Source organism: Oncorhynchus kisutch, linkage group LG22 (genome assembly GCF_002021735.2).
Source record: "Oncorhynchus kisutch isolate 150728-3 linkage group LG22, Okis_V2, whole genome shotgun sequence".
In the NCBI taxonomy this organism is placed as follows: domain Eukaryota; kingdom Metazoa; phylum Chordata; class Actinopteri; order Salmoniformes; family Salmonidae; genus Oncorhynchus; species Oncorhynchus kisutch.
The window spans coordinates 20,283,466-20,310,800 of NC_034195.2; the positions used below are offsets into that span (position 1 = coordinate 20,283,466).

At 42.4% G+C, this 27,335-nt stretch overlaps 1 protein-coding gene across 6 annotated transcripts in view; it reads right to left on the reverse strand.

The window, feature by feature from the left end:
* Nucleotides 1–27,335, reverse strand: part of ntrk3a (neurotrophic tyrosine kinase, receptor, type 3a) — a 260,675-nt gene that overhangs the window by 154,803 nt on the left and 78,537 nt on the right. For all 6 annotated transcript variants that reach the window (XM_031801796.1, XM_031801793.1, XM_031801795.1 and 3 more), the window contains exon 4: nt 1,224–1,292. In XM_031801796.1, the coding sequence (XP_031657656.1) occupies nt 1,224–1,292 (69 nt within the window). The remainder of the gene's footprint in view (nt 1–1,223; nt 1,293–27,335) is intronic.

Below are 27,335 nucleotides of genomic sequence, written 5' to 3' on the forward strand. Positions count from 1 at the left end.
TGTGTGTGTGTGTGTGTGTGTGTGTGTGTGCATGTTGATGCATTAGTACTAAAAATGAGACATCTCCTGATTCTCTTTGCCAGGGATAGAAAAGACGGAAAGGCTATGGAGCAACGAACCGCCCTTGCTGTCTCTGCCTAGCCGGTTTCCCTCTCTCCACTGGGATTCTCTGCCTCTAACCCTATTACAGGGGCTGAGTCACTGGCTTAGTCAGGGGCTGAGTCACTGGCTTCCTGTCTGGGTTCCCACCCCCCTTGGGTTGTGCCGTGGCGGAGATCTTTGTGGGCTGTACTCGGCCTTGTCTCAGGATGGTAAGTTGGTGGTTGAAGATATCCCTCTAGTGGTGTGCGAAGTGGGTGGGGTTATATAGTATGGCAAAGTGGGTGGGGTTATATCCTTCTTGTTTGGCCCTGTCCGGGGGTATCATCGGATGGGGCCACAGTGTCTCCTGACCCCTCCTGTCTCAGCCTCCAGTATTTATGCTGCAGTAATTTATGTGTCGGGGGGCTAGGGTCAGTCTGTTATATCTGGAGTATTTCTCCTGTCTTATCCGGTGTCCTGTGTGAATTTAAGTGTGCTCTCTCTAATTCTCTGTTTCTCTCTTTATTTTTTTATTTTTCTCTCTCGGAGGTAGGACCATGCCTCAGGACTACCTGGCATGATGACTCCTTGCTGTCCCCAGTCCACCTGGCCGTGCTGCTGCTCCAGTTTCAACTGTTCTGCCTGCGGCTATGGAACCCTGACCTGTTCACTGAACGTGCTACCTGTCCCAGACCTGCTGTTTTCAACTCTCTAGAGACAGCAGGAGCGGTAGAGATACTCTCAATGATTGGCTATGAAAAGCCAACTGACATTTACTCCTGAGGTGCTGACTTGTTGCACCCTCGACAACTACTGTGATTATTATTATTTGACCATATTGGTTATTTATGAACATTTGAACATTTTGTCCATGTTCTGTTATAATCTCCACCCGGCACAGCCAGAAGAGGACTGGCCACCCCTCGTAGCCTGGATCCTCTCTAGGTTTCTTCCTAGGTTTTGGCCTTTCTAGGGAGTTTTTCCTAGCCACCGTGCTTCTACACCTGCATTGCTTGCTGTTTGGGGTTTTAGGCTGGGTTTCTGTACAGCACTTTGATATATCAGCTGATGTAAGAAGGGCTATATAAATAAATTTGATTTGATTTTGATTTTGATTTGATAAAAAATTTACAAAAACTTACAGCTCGAAGAGTTGAAGATTCTGGAAGAGTTGCCATGATAATGTGGTCAGAGGATTCTTCGATAAGTTTCTGTAGAAGAGAGGGAGATGGAGAAAACACAGAGAGAGGGATAAATGTATTAGTGCTGGACTATGTGGCCGAGGCGGTTGAAGAAAACAGCAGCAGAGAAAACACAAAGCACAAACCAAAAGAAACACGAAAAATCCTGAGAGAATAAGTGGTGCTGGAGGGAACGGAGCAGCCTTGACAATCCAATAAAGACAGACTTGGTCATTTTCAAGACAACAAATTAAATAGAGACAGCGAGGGCCTGAGGCCTTCAAATCCAATACAAAGGAGGTGAGATAAGGCATGTAACCACCAGAGCACCTCTCTAAGGTGTTCAACCCTGAAATGGAGGCATTCTTGTAGAGCGAGAGTGAGTGGTCCACCAAAGGATCTGTATGTATTCTGGAGAGCTGATAACATATTTATATTTACATTTTTGTCATTTAACAGACACTCTTATCCAGAGCGACTTCCAATACGAAAAGGCATGCGCTTCCAGGAGTGAAAAATGGTAGGCTACAGTATGAAGTACGAGGTTGTGCTCAAGATCAACGCAATGATGTGAAAATATTGCACCATCAAACTAACACAGTGAAATGCTCACTAGGGACCAGCTACCCAAGCCCTCTCAAACCCAGACCCATCTCTGTGAAGAGACGGTGAGCACCAGGGGGGTTGAATCACTAATAGTAGAGCCAGGCGAACAGCCACTCATTATCAATATTCATTGAATACTTCAGATCACTTAATACCCTAACACTGCCCTGGTTAGATCCTAGCAGGCCTGCTTGACAGATAATCAATGCATTCCACTGCAGTCTTACCACTCATCTGGCCCTGGGGAGCTGGGGACGGCTGATTCTCTGGCTGCCTGTCCCTGACCTGTTCCCTCTGCTGCCTTGCTCTGCAGCACCACGGACAGGGAAAGAGTACACTACACACACGTCTCAGTAGCCTCTCTATACAGAACCACAGACAGCACAAGACCAGATCAATGGGCAGCATCTATGGGCAGCATAATTACACATATCTCTTTGTGCTGTCAATAGTCCACATTGCTGTACAATATTCAATGCATACTCGTTACCTGCTCCTCTCTAGTACAGTACCATGGACAGTGCCAGTATTCAAACACAGCCCTTTGCCTGTTCTTACTTCAGCACCATGGATAGAGACATACAGTAGGATGGGCAGTTCAGGCTATTTTCTCAAATATAAAGATGAAATCACTCTACTGTACAGTAAATCCTTCCCCATCTCAGACCTGGCGGTAGGTAGCATAGGCTCAGTATCCCACATTACGGGTAAGAAGCCGGCCTCAGTTGGTCAGGCACAGGAGGCTCTTCAGCAGCCACTGTGACTAATTCAGCTTGAGGATTTTGGAGAGTCAAATTGCCCAGCTGAGGGCTGGTTGCCTGTCCCCCACATTACAGTCCAATTCCTATCACACATCCTCTTCTCACTGCAGTGTGCACTCATTCACTCCCATTCAAGGATTTCAAATCGTTGGGTCGGGGTAGACGAAGTCTGTCATAGTTTTTTTTTTACCTCAATCATTGAGAGGGAAAGGGGGGGAAATCTTACCGTTCATACCATTCTTTATCATTACTATACATGTTATGGCGTAGTTGAATCATGGGTAGTCTATGTTGTTTACATGTTTAAGGTTCAAATGAAAAGGTCTGTCCAGGTTGATTGCATCAAATGAAACAACAAAATTGTTCCTTTCATTTCAGGAAACATTACCGCGATGCTTAATGTGCTTCCTCGGCAAGTACTTCATTTGGTGGTTGGGTGCATTGGGAACCCATAGGCCAGTGGTTCCCAACCTTTTTTCGGGTACTGTACCACCAACTGAATTTTGCTCTGCCCGGAGTCCCCCTGAAGTACCCCCTCATGTGCATTTTACCAGCAGGCCTGTGGTCTAATATGTCTTCTCTGACTAGGTATCCCCCTTTCCCAAGTACCCCCAGGGGTCCTAGTACCCCTGGTTGGGAACTACTGCCCTAGACTAACCCTACTAAACACTGATGCGCAGCTGCACATGCCTGTTTGGGTGGCAACGAAAAAGCCAAAGAGGCGCTTGCCACCGCTCATGATTTTACATTGCATTTTCTGTGACACAGAGAGAACAGAACCCTACACAGAGGGAACAGAACCCTACACAAAGGGAACAGAACCCCACACAGAGGGAACAGAACCCCACACAGAGGGAACAGAACCCCACACAGAGGGAACAGACCCCACACAGAGGGAACAGAACCCCACACAGAGGGAACAGAACCCTACACAGAGGGAACAGAACCCCACACAGAGCTGTACGTCTTTTTTAGAGGACCTGCGACCACCATAACAGAGACAGAGCGTGTGAGCCAGGTCTCCAGAGACAATGGTAACGAATCCCCTAGCTAGCTGAAGGATTAGGAGCCAGGAGGACTGCACCACCAAGATGCCAGGAGGACTCAGGATGCTACTAGCATCTTCCATAACACTCTATGTGCACCCCTGGCCCCTGGCATTCTAATCACCTCATTAAATTGATAATGAGATTATTAAAGCTGCATCCATTGGGACTAGCAGGGGCTGTATGGTTTAATTCTACATGTTATTATTCTTGGCACACAAAGGAGTTCATCTGGACACTGTGTATTAGGAGCCCAGTCCTAGGAAAATAACATGTCGCCAGAGCCAGAGCTAACTGAGCCGGCAAAAAGACTGTCTGTCTGTCCATCTGTCTATCAAGCCTGTCCCCCTGAGGATGGGGACACGCTAATGAGAAATGGGAACTCTACACAAAGACTGCCCTCAGAAGGACAAATATAGACACTGGAATTAGATACAAGTGTACTGTAGGAGGAAAAAGCTAGTGTTTCTAAGAAAGTATGCCCATGAAGATGGCCTGTTGACAAAGGATTTTTTTCTGGCTGCTAGACAACAGAGTATTAGTAGTGATTAGTAATGGTTTCTGCAGTTGTTGACCTGCCCTTTGCAGCATCAAAAGATGATGCTCCCCAGTCTAACAGTCACCTTCCATCTGTGTAACAGTGATAAAGAGATAATGGCATCACATGGGAATGGAACTAGGATGTGAGCTGCAGCTTTTCAGAGGAAAAAAAAACAAATAAATTCACACCATTAGTCTAAAAATGGAACACAATAACGGAATTTTGTAGGAAACCTCTCTTGGCTCACAAATAATCCCTTTCAGATTGTCACACAGACAGAATCAATTACTGGAATGGTTTAGGGAGAGCTTCGTACTGGAGGAGGGGAAGAGCAGGAGGCCTCTGGAAGTATCTTCTGCATACAGGGGCGGCCCCAGGCATAAGCGAAATACAATTTTAAAAAATGTATTATTATTATTTATTTTGTATTTAACCTTTATTTAACTAGGCAAGTCAGTTAAGAACAAATTCCTATTTACAATGACGGCCTACCCCGGCCAAACCAGGACAACGCTGGGCCAATTGTGCGCCGCCCTATGGGACTCCCAATCACGGCCGGATGTGATACAGCCTGGGTTCAAACCAGGGACTGTAGTGACGCCTCTTGCACTGAGATGCAGTGCCTTAGACTGCTGCGCCACTCGGGAGGCCGTATGCACTTTTTTTTAGGAACTCAGTCAGGTATAGTAGAAAACACAAGTTCTGCTTCTGACATCTGGTTGTGCATCAGCACAGTTTTTCTTTTCTTGTCATTCACTCAATAAGCTGTATCAGCTAACAATTGTATTATTGGTAAGTTAGTCTAACCAGCTATCAAAACTTGTAGTAATCATGGCCGAATACCCACTGAGCATGCAAGGCAGATGCCCAGGGGCCCTGACTTCCAGGGGGCCCCCATTGGTTTTGTTAGTCACTCTCACTCAGATATCATATTAACATGGCATAAGTCATGGCAAAATGTGTAGAATTGCTGGAAATGATCTGTTAAACTGCACATTTGTTCTTTCTGTTCAATGGCAAAATTAATAGAATTGTATGAAATGTGTTGTAAAATTGCTAAATGTTCTCTCCTCCCCATGGCAAAATGTGTAGAATTGCAAAGACATTCCTTGAAACTGCAACATTTCCTATACGCCCTATGGCAAAATGTGTAGAAATGAAGGAAATTTACTTTTTTAAAAGTTCTCTCCACCATTAAGAGGTGAGACACTAAAAGGTGGGGGGGCCCCCAAACAAACCTCGCTTAGGGCCCCCAAAAGGCTAGAGCCAACCCTGAATGCATCGGTGCACTATATGTTGGCATGAATATGCATGGGTGTGTAATCATGCATAGATGCGTGCAATGACCATATGAGCATGTGTGTATATTCTGTGCAAGGCATTCAGACTGTCACTCTACGTGTGTCCTTGTGGGTAAACGGTCGTATCTGTAGCGTATCTGTACAATTATGATGTAGCCATGAGCCTGAATGTGCTCTGTGTTAGACGGAGAGTGCTGTGTGAGTGGTGTTGGAGGGTTGGAAGGGTGAAGGAGCCTGTCGATGTGGATTACGAACCCTATTAACATAAAGAGGGAAGAATTATTAAGTCCTTATGAAGGCTTCATTACCTCATAACCAGGCATTGCACCCAAAGCACATGGGAACTTTTTTTCTTCACGCTTTTCCTCTGTTCCTCAGCCAGTGTATTGTGTTAGGCTCATTGAATCAGAGAATTGATCATGAGAGAGAGATCAAGGAGAGAGCAGTCAAAGCCCCAATGCAATTATCACTCTGAACAACATTAAGAGGTCGGGGGCAGATGCTTCCGCTGTAACACCTTCCCAAGGTGACTTGCAGGCCTGGGAGTGGGCTTTCCCTCGGTGGGTGAGAGGGGTAGGGGAGATGGATGAAGGCAACAACACCTCTCCCATTGTTAAGACCTGCCTCCCCATCACTAGGCCTGCCTCCCTACACCACTAGACCACCACCCGTCTGCATGCAAGAACGGAAGTGTCCTTTTCAAAGGTCATTCTTCGTTACAGTCATGAGAAATGTCAGCTAAAATTGGATTTGGGAAGAGAAGGCAATAACAAATAAATATATAAATCAAATCAGACATCAAATGTGACGCCTTGCCCCAAACACACAGGAGTAGACATGTTGTTATTAAAAGTTAGAAAGACTAACAGGTGGAAATGAATCATGGAAGAAGGTCACAGGCTAAGCAGACAGAGCCTTCCTCTTCAGAGTCAATACGATCCTTCTGACATTTGATAATGCTCTTCACACGCCTCATAGACATCAGCAGGGTTATTTATAGCAGAGGTATAAATTTGCTTGTCAATTAACACAGTTCAGAGCTGATTATAATTTCCCCTGCAGAGCTGCTGTATACTATGCATATCTTAAGGCGGGTAAATTTACATTGAGTGAGGGTGGAAAAGGTTAAAAGGTTATTCTTCTGATCCGTTTCCTACATGTATATCATGTACAGTATATCACAACAGCGCAGCTGCATTTAATAAGGTATGCTATTCATGATATTCACAGACATTTGCATATGTGTGTCATGGGACACCACAAAATGTTGATGAGTGGGTCCTCCTGATTGGTTCCAGCAGGGGGTTAGGGGACTCTGGGGCTACAGCCCCTCATCTATAATGCAGGTGAAGAAGTCAACGGGAGAACTAGGGCCCATTGTTAATAGCATGGCAATTATACATAGCCTGCAGTTAAATACTGCATACAGTAGGACTGATTTTTCCATGTTTTATCTCCCAGTAGTCTCAAGCCAAAGGCAGTCCTTTAGATCTGCAGATGGGACTGGGTGCAGTTAGAATGACACCAACGCATCGACCATCTCAGAAGATGGCATATATTACTGTTTGTCAGACCGTAGCAGGTTAGCATGGGGCAATGTGGCCATAACTGACATGAACTGACCCGGGCCGGATGACACCTTTAAGGAGATGCGTCTTATCAGTATTACAGCACCTTTGGATGACAAACAGCTAGGCCTATGTGTTATAGTGGAAGCAATGAAACAATTTACACAGAACATGATAAGGCAGCTTTAAAATGCGTAGATACTACCGAAAACAACCACATTACTCAAATGAAATGGTCATAAATAATTTAGCATTCTAACATATTTGGAGGGATATAAAGTGTAATTGAAGTAAGACAGGGTGTCCCAAACTCGGTCCTGCCTCCCCAATGTGTTATTTGAGTCAGCTGTGTTGCTAGGGCGAGTTTGGGAAACCCGAGTTGGGGAAACCCTGGTATAGGAGACCAGATTAGGTCTACCTGTGAAAACACCTCACAGATGGAAGATAACACCCCTGAGCCTCGTGTTATGATGGGTTTATCTTTTAACAATATTGCCAGGTGCCAGAAACTCCTGCAAAATCAACTGAAAAAGTTGCTCAATATTTATTGAAATGACAGAAGGGAATGTATCTGACAGAAGTGAAAAGGAGATTGGTTTTACACACAAGACACTCTCACTCAATTCAAAGCTGCCCCGACAGAATAGCTATGTTTTTTTATAACAAGAACACCAATCTCTTGAATCCCTGTACACACCCATTTATAATATCTCACCCGCATAATCAGGATAACCACAGGGGGTTGCCTATTACTGTTTCCTGCACCCAGATATCAATTCCTCTCTGCCACCCATACCATTGAAAGACAAAATTAATGTGACTGAAAGAAATCTCTTTCAAATTAATGTCGGTTTGCTTCAAAAGCTTCCGAAAAGTCCCCATGTATGACACGCATCTACACAAAAGCTTCAATTAAATACGGTCTTTATGTCTCAAAGAAATATTGTTTTCATCAAACACATACACACGATATACAAGCCTGGGTATATCATTCCAACTCAAGTAGAATGGGGGGTGAAAGCATACATATAGCCATATAAGGCGAGATGCCAATGTTTATTTGGAAGCCGTAACACAAGGTCACATTTCTCAGGGCGTATTTCAACCCAGTCACTCAGGTGAGCTATTCAAATGCCTGATCTCTGCAATGTGTCGCTCCATTGACTTTGTTGCTATTGCTTTATGCGTATGGATATGCCTGTCTGCCTCAAACATCTATCAGTAACTCTTGGATTCTCAACTGTCCTAGATACCGAGGTTATGCTTTAAATGTCAATTCAGCTATTGCCTCTCCAACTGCTGCCCTGCTCACCCCAGAAAATATACAACTAAACTGAGAAAGTGTAACATTGGGGATGGTTTCGGGGAACTAAGACCCGATTTTGAAAGATACTGCGTCTCAGTATCTACATTTATTTGTGTTGTTGTTTTCAAAGATGATGTTTTTGTTGCGTTTATCTTATCAAGGCAAAAGATCATTTCCCATTATCACAGCTACAACTGAACCATCCAAATGTGCTAAGATCAGAGATAACAAGATAGTGATTTTTCCTGAGGTATCATTAATGCATTAGGTGCTTTCTACACTGCAGTTCTTGTTTCTTCACTCTTTAATGACCACTTTAGCTCTTAATGGAATGTTTTTTGTTCCTTTCCCTTAAATTCTAATAGTTCTGGGTTTTCTGAATCCTTTCTGTGACTTATGACAAAGTATTAGATTGAGACACACAATTGTGTAGGGGAGAATTTAGCTTCTTTTTTCCCAGCATCACTCCATCAAGAGAAATATTAGTATTCTTTCTAACAAAGATATCTAGATATATTTCAGGACGTTGTGTATCCCTGGAAATAATCAAATTTCAAAAAGTGTATGGGGGTAAGTTGAGGCACGGGACAGGGTAAGTGAAGCCGCCTTAAAATGTCTGTACTGAATGAAATATTACCACTAACCTTTTAAAACCATGTCTATATTTATTTCCCAAACACAATTCAACACAATCACAATAACTGTTTTGTCTTTGAATCATTTTAAGCATCTTTTAACACAGGCTTCATACCTAACAAAAACATTGTACTTTTTTTATTATACTTTTAACACAGCTTAACACCTTATAAACACGTTGTACTTTTTTAAACACTTTAACACAGGCCAGGCCCTGTTGTTACCTCATATCCAAGTGATAATGCCTTGCATTACGCCTGGGAAGAAATCACATCCATTTGCTTAACTTTCCATTGGCTCAACCATAGGCTCAACTTACCTCAAGGCAAACATTTTCACTATATTAACCCACACAGCTACAATGATACACTTTCATGCTAGGTTTAGGACCTCATATTGAAGCTTATAGAGACCCCAACTGATGTATAGAACAATCTTAAAATGATCTACTTTGGTTTAGATACAAGCTTTGGTTTAGATACAAACCTTGAACAAAATAAATTAATTTGACTTGGTGAAAATCCATTTTTGGGGGATCTAACTTGCTTACCACTATTTCCATATGGTTTATTCCTTCACAGACTCCATGAAATGAAGACCTATTCCTAAATATATGATCACATGATTCATGTTGTGTATGGTTTCCTAGAAACAAAGGTGGCTCAATTTACTCTGTGGCTCAACTTACCCCACTCTCCCCGATTGATCATAGCTACTCTATCCAGATTGGATAGAATAAGGTATGAAGGCTGTTTTGATGATGGAGCAGTAATAAAGGAATCACTATTGAAACACATACAAGCATTTAGGCCCTAAGACTAGGAGGTGTATACATGTAGCTGTTTTTGTCTCAGAGATAATGATCTTCAACACTCCTCCTACACACCATGGTGATAAAAACACACGTGTGTTCCCCTTATTGACTGGCTGTCCCATAAACATCCTTTGTAAAGGGCATAATCTATGTAGCATTGGGTCTAGTTTAAATGTGTAAGGCAGTCAGGGCTGCCTGAAGAGAAGTTGTCAACATCCTTTACTAGAGTCTCGGAGCCAAAGAGACAACGTCAGGCGGTGTCCATCATCCTGACTGTTTCATTATTTACTGGCCAGTGTCCTGATAGTGGAGTTCCCAGAGGGCCAATGCTGTGCTATTATATGGGGCAGCCCTGTGCTGTTCCAACCCTCCCCAGAGAGACACACAGCGCTGTGATCTCAAGACACTCCGGGCCTCACACAGATGAATAACCCAGTGTCTTTGAAGAAGGACCACCAAAAAAGAAAACAATGTATCCTTTGCCACCCCCCTCCCTCCCTCCCTGTCTACCCCCGTACCTCCCCCATGTTTCCCAGCATGCAGTGTGATCCTGTGAAGGTGGCTGTCACCCATCGCCGGTGCTCTTCCTGTCTTCTTGAAAGACCGTGAACCAGCGGACCCCAAGACGTGGGAAAAGAGAAAAGCTGCCTTGCCTTTGCTTAGTGGGGAAGTATTAATCAGACCAAATATGTATTAGCTTCCCCTGCGCTCTCTTTTGATTAGTCATTGTGACGTGGCTGGGAGGCACAACAATGGAGCTGTTTGTCCAGCGCCGGGCTGAGAGAGCGCCCCTGGTCTGCACACTAATTGTCTCATTAATGATCACGAAGCTGCTTTTGCCTCACATTTATTATTCTCCTTTACCAGGAAAGGGGACACAGAAAAGCCATTGCAGCTTTCGCATCACTATGGTCATGTGAATGTTAGTGGGCTGTAATGTTATCCCCGGTGTCTCGTGACACATAAATAAAGAGGCCGTGTAGATGGTGACTCAATTAATAGGTGGGTTAAGTTAAGTTAAGATTCTTTCATGTTGCTTTTTTGTTGCTTTGAACTCGGAAATGAGCGTGCCTGGTAGTGCTATTGTGTTTCAAAACAGGGAGACAGGCAAGTCAAAGAGAGAAATGACCTGGCAAGATCCATTCATTGCAGAGTGGGAAAGATTTTCAGTCAGTCACCAACACACACTGTTCTGAACCGAATTGAAAAACACAGAGTGAGAATGAATAGGTAAGTAGGTCATCCACAGGGTTTGTGTGAGAAAGCTAGGCATTACCAGAATTGGAAAGAGCAGATGAAATTGACAATAAGCACTTGGCATCCCGCCACCACCGCCACCTCAGTGTCACTCCACACCCTCTCTGCACCCCACATCTATCCACCCTGGAAAAGCCAGCCAGCCAGTAACTGCTTCTGATAACAAGAAACCCACGGTAAAACCCACTCCCCCATGCCCAGCCAACTCCACACTAGGCTACTATCCATGCTGAATGGCGTGTTACTGTTCATGTTTGCAATATGAACACACCGGTTGAGAAAGTCTTCCCCTTTCCTTGTCATGCTGCTGTATTACAGGCTCTCTGAGATGTCTGAGCTCCTTGTTTAATTAAAGCACATTCACAGCTTGGGTGCAATTGTCTAATATTTCTCCAAACAATGAATTTCCTGCTCTGCCAACTGAGGAGACAATGACAATTTGACTGCAGGAAGATTGTCTTTCGCTGCTTCCGCCTCCAAGAGAAACTGTGGCACCTCAGCTCAGCTGTCACAGCCCTGAGAAACAAATGGAAGAATTCCATCATTTCTCTATAATTTCTTCGTCAGAGCTCAGCTACCTACGCAACCAAGACTTGAATGCCACTACATAAGAGCTTCAGCAAAAATATAGTGCATGGTTGCAGCCATGAACAACAAACGTCCTCTATGAAGACCAACTATCTGATTCTGGAGTCATGGACATACTACAATGGTGACCTTTTCCCTGACACAGTCGAAAACACATACAGAGTTGCACAGGAAGAGGTTCAAGAGTCCTGCGTACACGCGCCCCTTGAGTACTGCTGTTTAATGTGGCCTCAGTTGTCTTCCTTTTTTTTCGCATGTCTCCTTGTTTCCATGGCATAGGCGTCAGCAATTATTGCGCTGGGTAATGAGACGCGTTTAATTAGGCCATAATGAAATGACTGAGGAGGGCGATGAGTCAGCGCCATGCATGCAGAACAAAACACACACACACAGACTACACACTTGCGCACACACTCTCTTACAAACACATGCACACACACGCAGGCACACGCATACACACTCACACACACACACTTCACACTCATCAGTTGGCTGACAGCAGAGGCATCACCATGCTGCAGGAGAACAACAAAAGCAGGATTCGTCAGAACTGCTACATGCCTGTCTGTCACACGTAGCCTAGCGGTTATGTGTGTTGAGCCAGAAACCGAAAGGTTGCTGGTTTGAATCCCAGAGCTGACTAGGAGGGAAAGAATCTGTCGATGTGCCCTTGAAAGTCACACTGGATAATAGTGTCTGCTAAATGACAATTTCTTTAAAAAATACTAATAATATGATGCTGAAAACAGCAGTCCAGTATTAACCATCTACATGTAATAAAGAAAACACCAAGATAAAGTGTCTTAATAGGATGTTGGGCCACCATGAACCAGAGCAGCTTCAATGAACCTTTAAATAGATTCTACTAGTTTCCACGAGAAATTCCATCACTGTTGATGGCGCTAGAAAACGCTATCTCAGGCACTGCTCAAGATTCTCCCATAAGTGTTCAATTAGGTTTAGATCTGGTGACTGAGTTGTCCATGGCATATGGTTTTCATAATTTTCATGATCATCAAACCATTCAGCGACCACTCGTGCCCTGTGGATTAGGGCATTGTCATCCTATGGGAGCAAAGCCATGGTAGCCAAAATAATGGCCTACCCAGCGTTTTTAAACATGCCCCTAATCACGATGGGATGTTAATTGCTTAATTAACTCAGGAACCACACCTGTGTGGAATCATCTGTGTAGAAGCATCTACTTTTAATATACTTTTTATTCCTCATTTACACAAGTATTTTAAAATTATTTTGGCAGTTATCTGTATCTACTCCTCACTCTGTTACCCAACAACAATATGCTGGTTTAGGACACTGTGTAGGTAAATAATTAGAGCTGGTATTTGTAAAATGACAGTGGTTTGATGTAAGTAGAATCCATAATCTGAAGGTTATTTTTAAAGGGCACTTCCTGATTTGGCCTCTTTTTGAAGATTGCTCATTAACTTCTTATGGCTTGGGGGCAGTATTGAGTAGCTTGGATGAATAAGGTGCCCAGAGTAAACTGCCTGCTACTCAGGCCCAGAAGCTTTGGATTTGGATAGAAAACACTCTGAAGTTTCTAAAACTGTTTGAATGATGTCTGTGAGTATAACAGAACTCATATGGCAGGCAAAAACCTGAGAAAAAAATCTAACCAGGAAGTGGGAAATCTGAGGTTTGTAGTTTTTCAACTCTTTGCCTATCCAAGATACAGTGTACATTTGGTCCAATTGCACTTCCTAAGGCTTCCACTAGATGTCAACAGTATTGAGAACCTTGTTTCAGGCTTCTACTGTGAAGGAGGAGAGAATAAGAGCTGATTGAGTAAAAGGTCTGCCAGGTGGCCATGAGCTGGTCACGCGCGCTCCCGTGAGAGGTAGCTGCGTTCTATTGCATTTCTAAAGACAAAGGAATTCTCCGGTTGAAACATTATTGAAGATGTATGTTAAAAACATCCTAAAGATGGATTCTATACATCGTTTGACATGTTTGTACGGACTGTAATGAAATTTTCGTCTGGCCTGCGCGTCGTGAATTTGGATTTGTGAACTAAATGCGCGATCAAAAAGGAGTTATTTGGACATAAATGATGGACATTATCAAACAAAACAAACATTTATTGTGGAACTGGGATTCCTGGGAGTGCATTCTGATGAAGATCATCATAGGTAAGTGAATATTTATAATGCTATTTCTGACTTTTGGAAGCAAAACATCACTGAACGTAACGAGCCAATGTAAACTGACATTTTTGGATATAAATATGAACTTTATCGAACAAAACATACATGCATTGTGTAACATGAAGTCCTATGAGTGTCATTTGATGAAGATCATCAAAGGTTAGTGATTAATTTTATCTCTAGGTGCTTCTACACCTGCATTGCTTGCTGTTTGGGGTTTTAGGCTGGGTTTCTGTACAGCACTTTGAGATATCAGCTGATGTACGAAGGGCTATATAAATAAATTTGATTTGATTTGATCTCTATTTCTGCTTTTTGTGACTCCTCTCTTTGGCTGGAAAAATGGCTGTGTTTTTCTGTGACTAGGTACTGACCTACCATAATCAGATGGTGTGCTTTCGTTGTAAAGCCTTTTTGAAATCGGACACTGTGGTGGGATTAACAACAAGTTTATCTTTAAAATGGTGTAAAGTACTTGTTTGAGGAATTTTAATTATGAGATTTCTGTTGTTTGAAATTGGCGCCCTGCACTTTCACTGGCTGTTGTCATATCGATCCCGTTAACGGGATCTCAGCCGTAAAGAGTGAAGAAATGTTACTGGCCATGACTGAATCCAAACGAGAGTTGTCATGGTGGTGTGGTTTGATGTGGGTGCGTTGCGTTTGAATATCATACCCTGGCAGATACTGTTGTTTGTCCCCCTGAGTCACCGTAGCAACAACAAAGCAATTTCCTCAAAATAGTCACTTCTCTAAAATAGTCAGAATTAATCTAATGATAAATCAAGAAATCTGCAATTAATTTAGACATTTTTTCCAAGGAGGTCTTAGTCGCAAAATTTAACATCTAGCTAAGGTATTAAAATATTTGTATGAAACACTAGTCAGTGCACTGCATACAGTGTATCGAGTCGGGAAAGTCTGGCTGTGTGCTCAGGGCTGATTTCTGAGAACAATAACATGTCTACAACTTCTGCAAGATTTCAAACTATTGTAAATAAAGCACAAACTACACACTGTTTACCAGTGCCCAAAATCACTTGCTAGCTAGCTAAGTTGTCTGTCAATTAAACTAGCAAGTAGTAGCTAGCAGGCACATTGAGCAGCCAGGCCACAATCCACTAATCAATTCACAGCTGAGTAGTGACGTGCAAGTTATTTCCTTCACAACATTCTCACTATCTATTACCAGAGTGTGTATATGTCTGGCAGTGTTTCATAGGGAATCATGTTCACAAACAAGTTTCATAGGGAATCATGTTCACAAACAGGTTTCATAGGGAATCATGTTCAAAAACAGGTTTTGTAGGGAATCATGTTCACAAACAGGTTTCATAGGGAATCATGTTCACGAGCAGGTTTCAGGGGGACACAAAATGCTCGGGAATGAGTTTTGAAATATTGACAAGTTGCTGTTGGGATACAAGTGCTCTCTGATTGTCTCAATTCTATTTTCATCCCAAAAAGTGGCAGACTCAAGTGATTTGACATTATCAAACACATCAACAAGTGGACACTCCATAAAGGGCTTAGGGCCAAGGGTTATTTCAACTTAACATTGGGGACGTGTCTATTGAAAACAGGATCTGCATAATGGGCAGGTCTACCTCACAGTCTGGAGATTCTGGCCACTATGATTGGATAGAGCACGCACATCTGATAGAGCACAATCAGCACAGCTGCTTCTCTCGTATTAGTGGGCGCTGCGCAAGTGGGCATGATCGTAATCCATACCCTGTAAGTGACAAACTCACTTACAGAATTCAGTTTTAGACCAGACTGACTTTATGACCAAAATGATCCTATTAACACTTTGTAGTCAATGTTGATAGTAGAATTAATGTTTCGGACTCATATCGATGCCATATAGGCCAATTAAAACCAGAGAAGTTGGTTCTAAGGGGCAGTTGACCTTTACTAGGCATCAAGACACAATCATAAAGGGGGAGAGACAGGGATTTTATGTTCTGTCTGTACTTCAACACAAGGCTCATGTAACAGAGAGAGCAGCCCTGCAGTTTAGTCTAGATCTGCACTGTACCAAAATAAACGACCCTGCTTAATGCAACTGTCAGACACCCAATGTCAGAGACAGCAGTACTGCAGAATCAGAATCATAGTGACTCAAGGACAGGCTGGGCTCAGGCTGGCATCTCTACAACACAAACTAACGAGGAGACAAAGACACAGGCCATCTCTTACACTGGAGAGTTGTGAGGCGGGTTTGCTTGACAGATTTATAAAGAATAAGCAAGGAAATGGAGGAAGAAATAGGGAGAGGGGACAGAGAGAGGGAGAGGGGGAGGGTGTGGGAGAGGGGAGGGGAGGGAGAGAGGCAAAGTGAGAGAATAAAGACAGAGAAAATGAGTGAGGGGGAGAGAGTGCTATCAGTAAGACATAGCCCATTAGCCAGAACCCTGCCAGCCTTATTAAGTTGCTATGCCAGTTTGACATTAGACAATGGGAGGAGGGGGAAAGGGAGGGGCAGGAGGGACTGAACCAATGATTATGACTTCTGGTTGAGCCCCATGGAAGGACATATCTCTGCCCTCTGCCTTTTTATAGTTCCTCCTAAATCTTCAAAGAAGTTTCCTTTCCATGACAGGAGTGGGTAATCTGTGCTTGATGTCCGAGGGCAACACTGACAAGATATTGTTGGAGATAGTGTCATGTTATTGTTACCGGATTGTGAGAATTGAGATGATGTATTTCATATATCCAAGCATGTATTTTTGTGCTCACTATCTTCCATTTTGTTCCATTCACCTTTCCTTTCTAGCAGTCCAATAAATGTCCTGAGCTGTTGTCCCCGTGACAAAGGTCGGCAGTGACAGCTGTGGCTACGTGAAGCCAATCGATCCCGCTCCACATCGCCCGTGACAGTCAGGAGAGGAGGAAGGAAGGGAACAAGACGGGGGGGGGGGGGGGGGGGGGGTGAAGAGAGGCGATTCCTAAATGTGTTGAGGTGAACAACCCTGTCTGAACTCTGCCACCTGTCTGCCTCTGTGAGTGGCACCATCTGTCCTCTATCTTAAATACCTATCTGATGTTACACCTAGGCTTGGTCATTTACAATGGAACCCTGGCCTACACTGGTCATATATGGTCTACACTGGAACTATAATTATATATATATATTAATGTATTTATTTAACCTTTATTTAACTAGGCAAGTCAGTTAAAGAACAAATTATTATTTACAATGACGGCCTACCAGGGAACAGTGGGTTAACTACCTTTTCAGGAATAGAACGAAAGATTCAATCCAGCAACCTTTTGATTACTGGCCCAATGCTCTGAACACTGAACACCCTGATATACTGTAGATGGCTTATACTGGTCATTTACAATGGAACTATGGCTACACTGATCAATTAAACTGGAACTATATGGCCAACACTGGAAATGGACAATGGAATTAAGGCCTACACTGGTTATTTACACTGGAACATTATGGCTTATACTGGTCATTTACACTGAAGCTATATGGCATACATTGGTCATCTACACTGGAACTATATGGCCTACACTGGTCATCTACACTGGAACCTTATGGCCTACACTGGTCTTTTACACTGGAACTATATGGCCTACACTGGTCATTTAGACTGGAACGATATGACCCACACTTGTCATGTACACTGGAACTATATTGGCTACACTGGCCATTTACACTGGAAAATATGGTTAACACTGGTAATTTACAATGGAACTATATGGCCTACACTGGTCATTTACACTGGAACTATATGGCCTACACTAGTAATTTACACTGGAACTATATGGCCTACACTGGTCATTTAGACTGGAACGATATGACCCACACTTGTCATTTAAACTGGAACTATATTGGCTACACTGGTCATTTAAACTGGAACTATATTGGCTAAACTGGTAATTTACACTGGAACTATATGGCCACACAGACTGGTCATTTAGACTGGAACAATAAGGCCTACACTGGTCATTTAAACTGGAACTATATTGGCTACAATGGTCATTTAGACTGGAACTATATGGCCTACACTGGTAATTTATACTGGAAATATATGGCCTACACTGGTAATTTACACTGGAACTATATGGCATACACTGTTTATTTACACTGGGACTTTATGGCATACACTGGTCATTTACACTGGAGCTATATTGCCTACACTGGTCATTTAGACTGGAACTATAAGGCCTAAGCTGGTCATTTACACTGGGTCATTTACACCGGAACCATAAGGCCTACACTGGTAATTTACATTGAAACTATAAGGCCTAAACTTGTCACATACACTGGAAATATAAGGACAAAACGTGTAATTTACACTGGAACTATATGGCCTACACTGGTCATTTACACTGGAACTATATGGCCTACACTTGTCATTTACATTGGAACTTTATGGCTAACACTGGTCATTTACACCGAAACTATACGGCCTACACTGATCGTTTAAACTGAAACTATAATGCCTACAATGGTAATTTAGACTTGAACAATATGGCGAAACAGACTGGTATTTTAGACTGGAACTATAAGGCCTTCACTGGTTATTTACACTGGAACTTTATGGCTAAGACTTGTCATTTACACTGGAACTATATGGCCTACACTGGTAATTTACACTGAGACTGTAAGGGCTACACTGGTCATTTACACTGGAGCTATATGGCATACACTGGTCATTTAGACTGAAACTATAAGGACTACAGTGGTCATTAACACTGAAACTATAAGGCCTACAGACTGGTAATTTACAATGGAACTATATAGCCTACACTGGTCATTTAGACTGGAACTATATGGCCTACACTGGTCATTTACACTGGAACTGTATGTTCTACAGTGGTCATTTAAACTGAAACTATAAGGACTACAGTGGTCATTAACACTGAAACTATAAGTCCTACGCTGGTCATTTACACTGGAACTGTATGTTCTACAGTGGTCATTTACACTGAAACTATAAGTCCTACGCTGGTCATTTACACTGGAACTGTATGTTCTACAGTGGTCATTTACACTGAAACTATAAGGCCTACACTAGTCATTTACGATGGAACTATATGGTTTACACTGGTATTTTGGACTGGAAGAATATGGCCTACACTGGTCATTTAGACTGGAAGTATATGGTTTACACTGGTATTTTGGACTGGAAGAATATGGCCTACACTGGTCATTTAGACTGGAAGTATATGTTCTACACTGGTCATTTACACTGGAAATATATAGCCTACACTGGACATTTTGACTGGAAGTATATGGTCTCCACTGGTCATTTACACTGGAACCTTATGGCCTACACTGGTCATTTACACTGGAACTATATTGCCATTACTGGTCATTTAGACTGGAACTATATGGCCTTCACTGGTCATTTAGACTGGAACTATATGGCCTTCACTGGTCATTTAGACTGGAACTATATGACCTCCACTGGTCATTTAGACTGGAACTATATGGCCTTCACTGGTCATTTAGTCTGGAACTATATGGCCTTCACTGGTCATTTAGACTGTAACTATATGGCCTTCAATGGTCATTTAGACTGGAACTATATGGCCTTCACTGGTCATTTAGACTGGAACTATATGGCCTCCACTGGTCATTTAGACTGTAACTGTATGGCCTTCACTGGTCATTTAGACTGGAACTATATGGCCTTCACTGGTCATTTAGACTGGAACTATGTGGCCTAAACTGGTCATTTACAATGGAACTATATGGCCCACACTGGTCATTTACACAGGAGCTATATGCCCTACACTGGTCATTGAGACTGGAACTATATGGCCTACACTGGTAATTTACACTGAAAATATATCACCTACACTTGTCATTTAGACTGGAACTACATGTCCTACACTGGTAATTTACACTGAAAATATGTGGTCTACACTGGTCATTTAGACTGGAACTATATGGGCTACACTGGTCATTTATACTGGAACTATATGGCCAGGGAGAAAGACAAAGAAGGGTGATTTTCCCACAGCTTTCATAGATAATGCAGAGGAGCATACCAATAGAACCCCTCACACAAAATTGTAAATTAGTATATAATATCGCGTAGAATGATTGATCAAGTCAGAGCGCTTATTGGCGTAATCGTTCCCGACATCACATCTATTTCCTAATCTAATCATTTTCTTCATCCCATAAACGCAAACGGACTAAAATACTTAAACGCTTATGCCTGGCCATGCACATTGTAGGTATCATAGTTTGTGCAAGAGGTATAATCTTGATCGAAAAGGCAAATCTCTAAAACACACAACAGGGTGCCCCCCTTAGTGACTTTGTGCAAGTCTAGTGCCTGCCACAATCGCCAGTAATTACCATGTTACTCTGAGCAGGAGTACAAGAATAGCCTATAGAGTGCTCTCTAATGCACAATACCGTGAGCTCAGAACCCTGGGTGCTCCTGCTCCTGTTCCAATCCACCACCAAAAGGGCACTCCACATTCACCACCTGCTATCTTGAAAGCCTTAAAAGCTTTACAAGCAAACATTAATAGAAAACTCTCAGAACTTGTTCTTATATGAGTACAATTTTCCTCTGCCATGTGTGAAGTTGATCCTAAAGTTTGACTGGGCGGTTATTAGTCCCTTTCCAATGAGGATGGTACCAGACGACGCCGGACTTGATGATATTCAACCCATAGAAACAAATATATTTCACAACCATTAGGTAAATGATGGTAATTATTAATAACTTCTTATGGCTGGGGGCAGTATTGAGTAGCTTGGATGAATAAGGTGCCCAGAGTAAACTGCCTGCTACTCATGCCCAGTTGCTAATATATGCATATGATTAGTAGATTTGGATAGAAAACACTTTGATGCTTCTAAAACTGTTTGAATGATGTCTGTGAGTATAACAGAACTCATATGGCAGGCAAAAACCAGAGAAAAAATCCAACCAGGAAGTGGGAAATCTGAGGTTTGTAGGTTTTCAACTCATTGCCTATCGAAGATATAGTGGGATATTGGTCATATTGCACATCCTAAGGTTTCCACTAGATGTCAAAAGTCTCTAGAACCTGGTTTGATGCTTCTACTGTGAGGTGGGGGCGAAAGAGAGGGGAATGAGTCAGCTCAGTCTCACACGCTTATGTGAGAGTTAGCTCTGTTCCATTGCATTTCTGAAGACAAAATAATTCTCCGGTTGAAACATTATTGAAGATGTATGTTAAAACATCCTAAAGATTGATTCTATACTTCATTTGACATGTTTCTACGAACTGTAATATGACTTTTCGTCTGAACTTTCGCATGGACTTGCCCGCGCGTCGTGAGTTTGGATTGTGTACTGAACGAGCGAACAAAAAGGAGGTATTTGGACATAAATTATGGACATTATCGAAGAAAAAAAAACATTTATTGTGGAACTGGGATTCCTGGGAGTGCATTCTGATGAAGATCATCAAAGGTAAGTTAATATTTATAATGCTATTTCTGACTTTTGTTGACTACACAACATGGCGGGTATCTGTTTAGGTTGTTTTGGTCTCTGAGCACCGTACTCAGATTATAGCATGGTGTGCTTTTTCCGTAAAGTTCTTTTGAAATCTGACACAGCGGTTCCATTAACTTCTTGCGTCGAGCAATCCCGTATCCGGGAGCGTAATCATAGCCTCAAGCTCATTACCATAACGCAACGTTAACTATTCATGAAAATCGCAAATGAAATTAAAGAAATATATTCACTCACAAGCTTAGCCTTTTGTTAACAACACTGTCATCTCAGATTTTCTAAATATGCTTTTCAACCATAGCTACACAAGCATTTGTGTAAGAGTATTGATAGCTAGCATAGCATTAAGCCTAGCATTCAGCAGGCAACATTTTCACAAAAACAAGAAAATCATTCAAATAAAATAATTTACCTTTGAAGAACTTCGGATGCTTTCAATGAGGAGACTCTCAGCTAGATAGCAAATGTTCAGTTTTTCCAAAATGATTATTTGTGTAGGAGAAATCGCTCCGTTTTGTTCATCACGTTTGGCCAAGAAAACCCCCCGAAAATTCAGTCATTACAACGCCTAATAATATCGACAGAAACATGGCAAACATTGTTTAGAATCAATCCTCAAGGTGTTTTTCACATATCTATTCGATGATAAATCATTCGTGGCAGTTGGGTTTCTCCTCAGAAGCAAATGGCAAAATACACGTAGCTGGAGATTACGCAATAATTGCGACGGAGGACACCAAGCGAGCACCTGGTAGATGTAGTGTAAAATGGTCAATCTTCCAATGATATGCCTACAAATACGTCACAATGCTGCAGACACCTTGGGGAAATGACAGAAAGTGTAAGCTCATTCCCTGGCGCATTCACAGCCATATAAGGAGACATTGGAACACAGCGCCTTCAAAATCTGGGGCATTTCCTGTTTGAAATTTCATCTTGGTTTCGCCTGTAGCAACAGTTCTGTGGCACTCACAGATAATATCTTTGCAGTTTTGGAAACGTCAGAGTGTTTTCTTTCCAAAGCTGTCAATTATATGCATAGTCGAGCATCTTTCCGTGACAAAATATCTTGTTTAAAACAGGAACGTTTTTTTATCCAAAAATTAAAAGAGCGCCCCATATATCGAAGAAGTTAATGAGAAGTATATCTATAATTCTGTGCATAATAGTTGTATCTTTTATCAATGATTATTATGTTTATTTCTGTAAATTAATGTGGCTCTCTGCAAAATACCAGATGTTTTGGAACTACTGAACGTAACGAGCCAATGTAAACTGAGATTGTTGGATGTAAATATTAACTTTATCGAACAAAACATACATGTATTGTGTAACATGAAGTCCTATGAGTGTCATCTGATGAAGATCATCAAAGGTTAGTGATTAATTTATCTCTATTTCTGCTTTTTGTGACTCCTCTCTTTGGCTGGAAAAATGGCTGTGTTTTTCTGTGACTTGGCTCTGACCTAACACAATGATTTGTTTTGCTTTCGCCGTACAGCCTATTTGAAATCGAACACTGCGGAGGGATTAACAAGAAGTGTATCTTTAAAATGGTGTAAAATACTTGTATGTTTGAGGAATAATTATGAGATTAAATAAAATAATTATGAGATTTCTGTTGTTTGAATTTGGCGCCCCGCACTTTCACTGGCTGTTGTCATATCGATCCAGTTACGGGATCTCAGCCCAACGTGAGGGATGAGCATCGCTAACCCCCCGCACCGTGAATAAGCGCTCGCATAATTCAGTAAAAAATATATTTTGAATGGTGCTGAGATTATAAGCATGTGCATTATATATGCTATTTATTTTAGGGTGGGCTCCCATGGAGCTGTAAGAGACAACAGGCCCACTGTGGCTCCTCCTCATTAGATATACTGTAGCAGAATTCACACAGCACTACGTCATAGAGGTCACTAGGTCAAAGCTCCATGTGAACATGACAGTGGAGGAGATCTCATCATACAGTGTGGATTCAGGAGGCAACCCAAGTGGGGGTAAACCCCACAGACCGTGCTATCCGGGATCCTTGAGACGTACGTACCCCATTGAAGTTGAAATGTAAAATAGTTAGGGTAAGGGTTAGGGTTAGGTAAGGGTTATGCTTAGGGTAATGGTTAAGGTAAGGGTTTAGGGTAGGAACGTCCCAAGGAACCCGTTTAGCGCTGATCCAGACAGAATCATGACTACCCTCTCATGTGTGTGCGAGGTGCAATATACTTGAATGTAGTGCAGTCAGAATTCGTAGAGGTAGGCAACTCAATGCCATTCATACATGGCTTTGATTAATCGTTTCCAGTTCTGAGAACTGACTCAATAATGATCAGAAACCTTGGACCTCTACACCAAGTCATTACTTATTTTCTAGGTTTTTATTATAATACTCTGATTAATCAGAATTATTTTCAGTGAATACTCATAAAGAGATTCATATTAAGTTGCATCAGGTAGGAGGTAGAGATGTAAGGTCAGTTTGAGAGGCTACTAGCCTGGCCTCTCAACCACGTGGCTTTATTCTGATTGGACTGTACCATGTGCTCATATGCCACAGGCTAGGGGGTGGGACTACATCCTCCACTCTCATCCCTTCTTTCTTCCTCACCATTCCACTTATCACACACAGCCATTTGCATCACGTATTATTGTTTGGATTTATTGCCCCATAAAATAAAATGTATTAGCAGATGTTTAGACCAACATCAATGGGCCGTATTGAGATAATGACCTACAAGCCATTTACACAAAAATACATGCATTGTGGGGATTGAGACTACTCAATGTGAGAAGAAGGCATTACTGTGTTCTACACTGAACAACAATGCTTTCTCCTAAAAGTATTATATTTACCCGTTCCTTCTCAATGATTGTGATGGATCACGGTGAGAAAGACAGTATTGTGTAAAGAATACCATCGCACTCCATTGGCTGCATCAGAACTGCTGGCTGTCGTGGAAACAGGATCCCAGGAAGAATGTGTGGAGCCATCATTGCGTCGCCACCCACCCGGGGGTGGCCATCTTGAGTTGTTTTTGAGCTGAGATTTCCTGAGAAGCAGGATAGGGACAGATGGTACAGTGAACATGGCATGTGTGACAGGGGGCTGGCGCTGGGATGGGCAGGGCAGGGCAAGACGACCCTGGGAAACTCCATCATCATCATGCACCCACCTCTAACCCTATGACAGGATGGTGCCAACGAGTCCCAATGCTACCACCCCCAAATGGAAACACAAAGGAAGGAACTGTCTGAGTTATGAAGAGAGACAACGCAAAATGGATTCTTGAAATTGAAACTGTTGGGAGTCAGACCTCTGCAGCATCAATCTGCCTCTAACAGATATGGAACGGGTCTGAAGGACAACATCTATTCTACAACATAACATTACTGAAGCATTTCAAATAACTCTGATTCAAAAGAAGCCACAACCAGCAGAAAAAAAGGTCTGAGAAGCTGTTTCCTCAAATAAATAAAAACAATTAGTAATTTCCTAGTATTAACCATGAAAGGACGCTCAGGTATTCCACGTAGCGATGGTTTCCTGAGGATAGTCATATGAAGCACATTATCCATGTGTTCTAAGTCTCCTCATCCGCAGAGGATTCCACATGGTTTCTGTCTGTGTAAAAAAGGATTAGAGAGAGAACAAGGATTGAGGTAGCTGGAAGAGACCACAGATATGAGTAGAGCGGGGAGAAGGCTTTTCAATATTACATTCTTAAAGGTACTACTTTAAGGATCTAAGCTGCAGTTTAATGACTATCTCTTTCAATAGTCTCATCCCATAGCAAGCCAGCCAAGGCCCTGATGGAGCTGGAGACTCTGGAGTTAAACTACTCCAAAAGGCAAGAGGCCTCAGTCACAATACACCAGAGCTCTCTTACTCTCACTCTCTGCCTCCTAATAAACGTGGACTTCAACTTCCAAAGGGTTTTAACTAGATCATTACATTCTTAGAAAAAACTGTTCCAAAATGGTTATTTGGCTGTCCCCATAGGAGTACCCTTCTTGGTTCCAGGTAGAACCTTTTTTGGTTCCATGGAGAATCCTCTGTGGAAAGGGTTCTACCTGGAACCGACAGGGTAATACTTGGAACCAAAAACTGTTTTTCAAACGGTTATCCTATGGGGACAGCTGAAAAACCCTTTTAGGTTCTAGATAGCACCTTTTTTTCCAAGAGTGTAGCTAAACAGATGTATACCAAGCGATTCCAATTAAATTTGCACCTGACAAACCGGATAGATCATCAGAATACAGACAGCGAGGCATTAGTTATCCGAGGACTGAGCTTCCAGGGAACCTGTCACCATGGGAACTTTAATGAGATGTTGAAAACATTACAGTCAACCGTCAGCAACATTAGCCAATGGAACCCCCAGTGGCCCATTATCTTTGTTACTGTAAAATCCCATTTCGTCACCATCAACATTTTAGGCCTCTTTGGTCACAAATTCATAAATGAGCAAATGTTTTTGGGGATTCCTTCTCAGGCTCTGATATTAGGTGTGGACATTCTGAAAATCAGCTCGCACAAAGGCTAGAGTGTACACACAATTGCATTATTTTGCAATCACACCCACCAGTGGAGGCTGCTGAGGGGAGGAAGGGTCATAATAATGGCTGGAACGGAGCAAATGGAATGGCATCAAACACGTGTTTGATGTATTTGATACCATTCCACCCATTCCGCTCCAGCCATTACCACGAGCCCGTCCTCCCCAATGAAGGTAACACCAACCTCCTGTGTCACACACCATCGCTTGTGTACATTGACTAGGCTGTCAGTCAGTCAGTCAGACAGTCATTCTGTCTTGCCCTGATGAAGTGTGAGAGGGAGGCTGCTGACAGATTGTTGTGATGCACATCTGATCACCAGTGGTGTCTTACCGTCAAGGTGTAGCTACAGAGGGAGAGTGGGGGTGCTGCCTTCACTGACCCATCAACTTCTGCGCTGGGGTTGAGTCTGATTCAGATATGAGATCTCTAACCCACGTATGACAGAGCAGAGCAGAGCTGGCGACAACTGGAGAAAAGGCAATCGTCTGAGTTCCCACAGGGTTCACTTTGAGGGTAGAGCAGCTCAACTGAGGGTATTGATCCATACACAGTGTCACATTGCCTGGCATGGCCTCCCCAGAGAGGACAGACGCTGTATCCCGCTCAGCAGAACAGCTCAAACCATTAGTCCAGGCACCACTAATCCCACACACTGACTGGCTGACATACAGTACGGAAGAACCTCTATGTGGGATACAAAGCAAATCCAGAAAGAACCCCCGTGTGGCATCTTCATTGAGGTTTATCCCTCAACAGATAGAATCAGTAGAATCTAATAGGTAGGTGACTGAGTCGTTCCACCAATTCGATACCTTTTAAGAATTGTAACATGGTAAAAAAATATAAAAAAAATTCTCAAGAGGTTAAATAAAATAAGACTGTAGTAAGTACCTATTAAGTGCCAAATAAAGTAACAGGGTTGACCATAATAGTGTTGACGATTTCATCTTAAAACAGCCATAAATCCCTTTGTGACATATGGAATGGAAGCTTTCTGTGTGCAACAGGGAGTGGCAATTGAATGCAAGCTTCACCCAAAAATATCAATTGTGACTCGTTTCAGGAAACTAGGTGTATGTCGCACATCACTAATTCACAGGAAAGGCATTTGAACTTAAACATTTATTTTTTATCAAAAATAATTTGGATCAATACTGGAACACAACTTTCATGTGCCTTAATAACAAACTTATATACCATCTGTAAATATGAATAAAATTGTTATATTTACGAGTCAAATTGGTTTAGCCACAGAAAAAGGCAGGAACCTTCCCGCTATCCATGATTAGATGGGCTGGACATGCGGAGAGATGGGTTCGGATTGGTCTGCAATGTAGCATGCTTCTGTCTATAACATGAGCTGCTCAGTATGTGTAGATAATCCTTTCTATCGCAGCTTTAGCTACCTGCAGATTCATTCATGGTAGTAACGTTAACGAGTTGGGATTATGG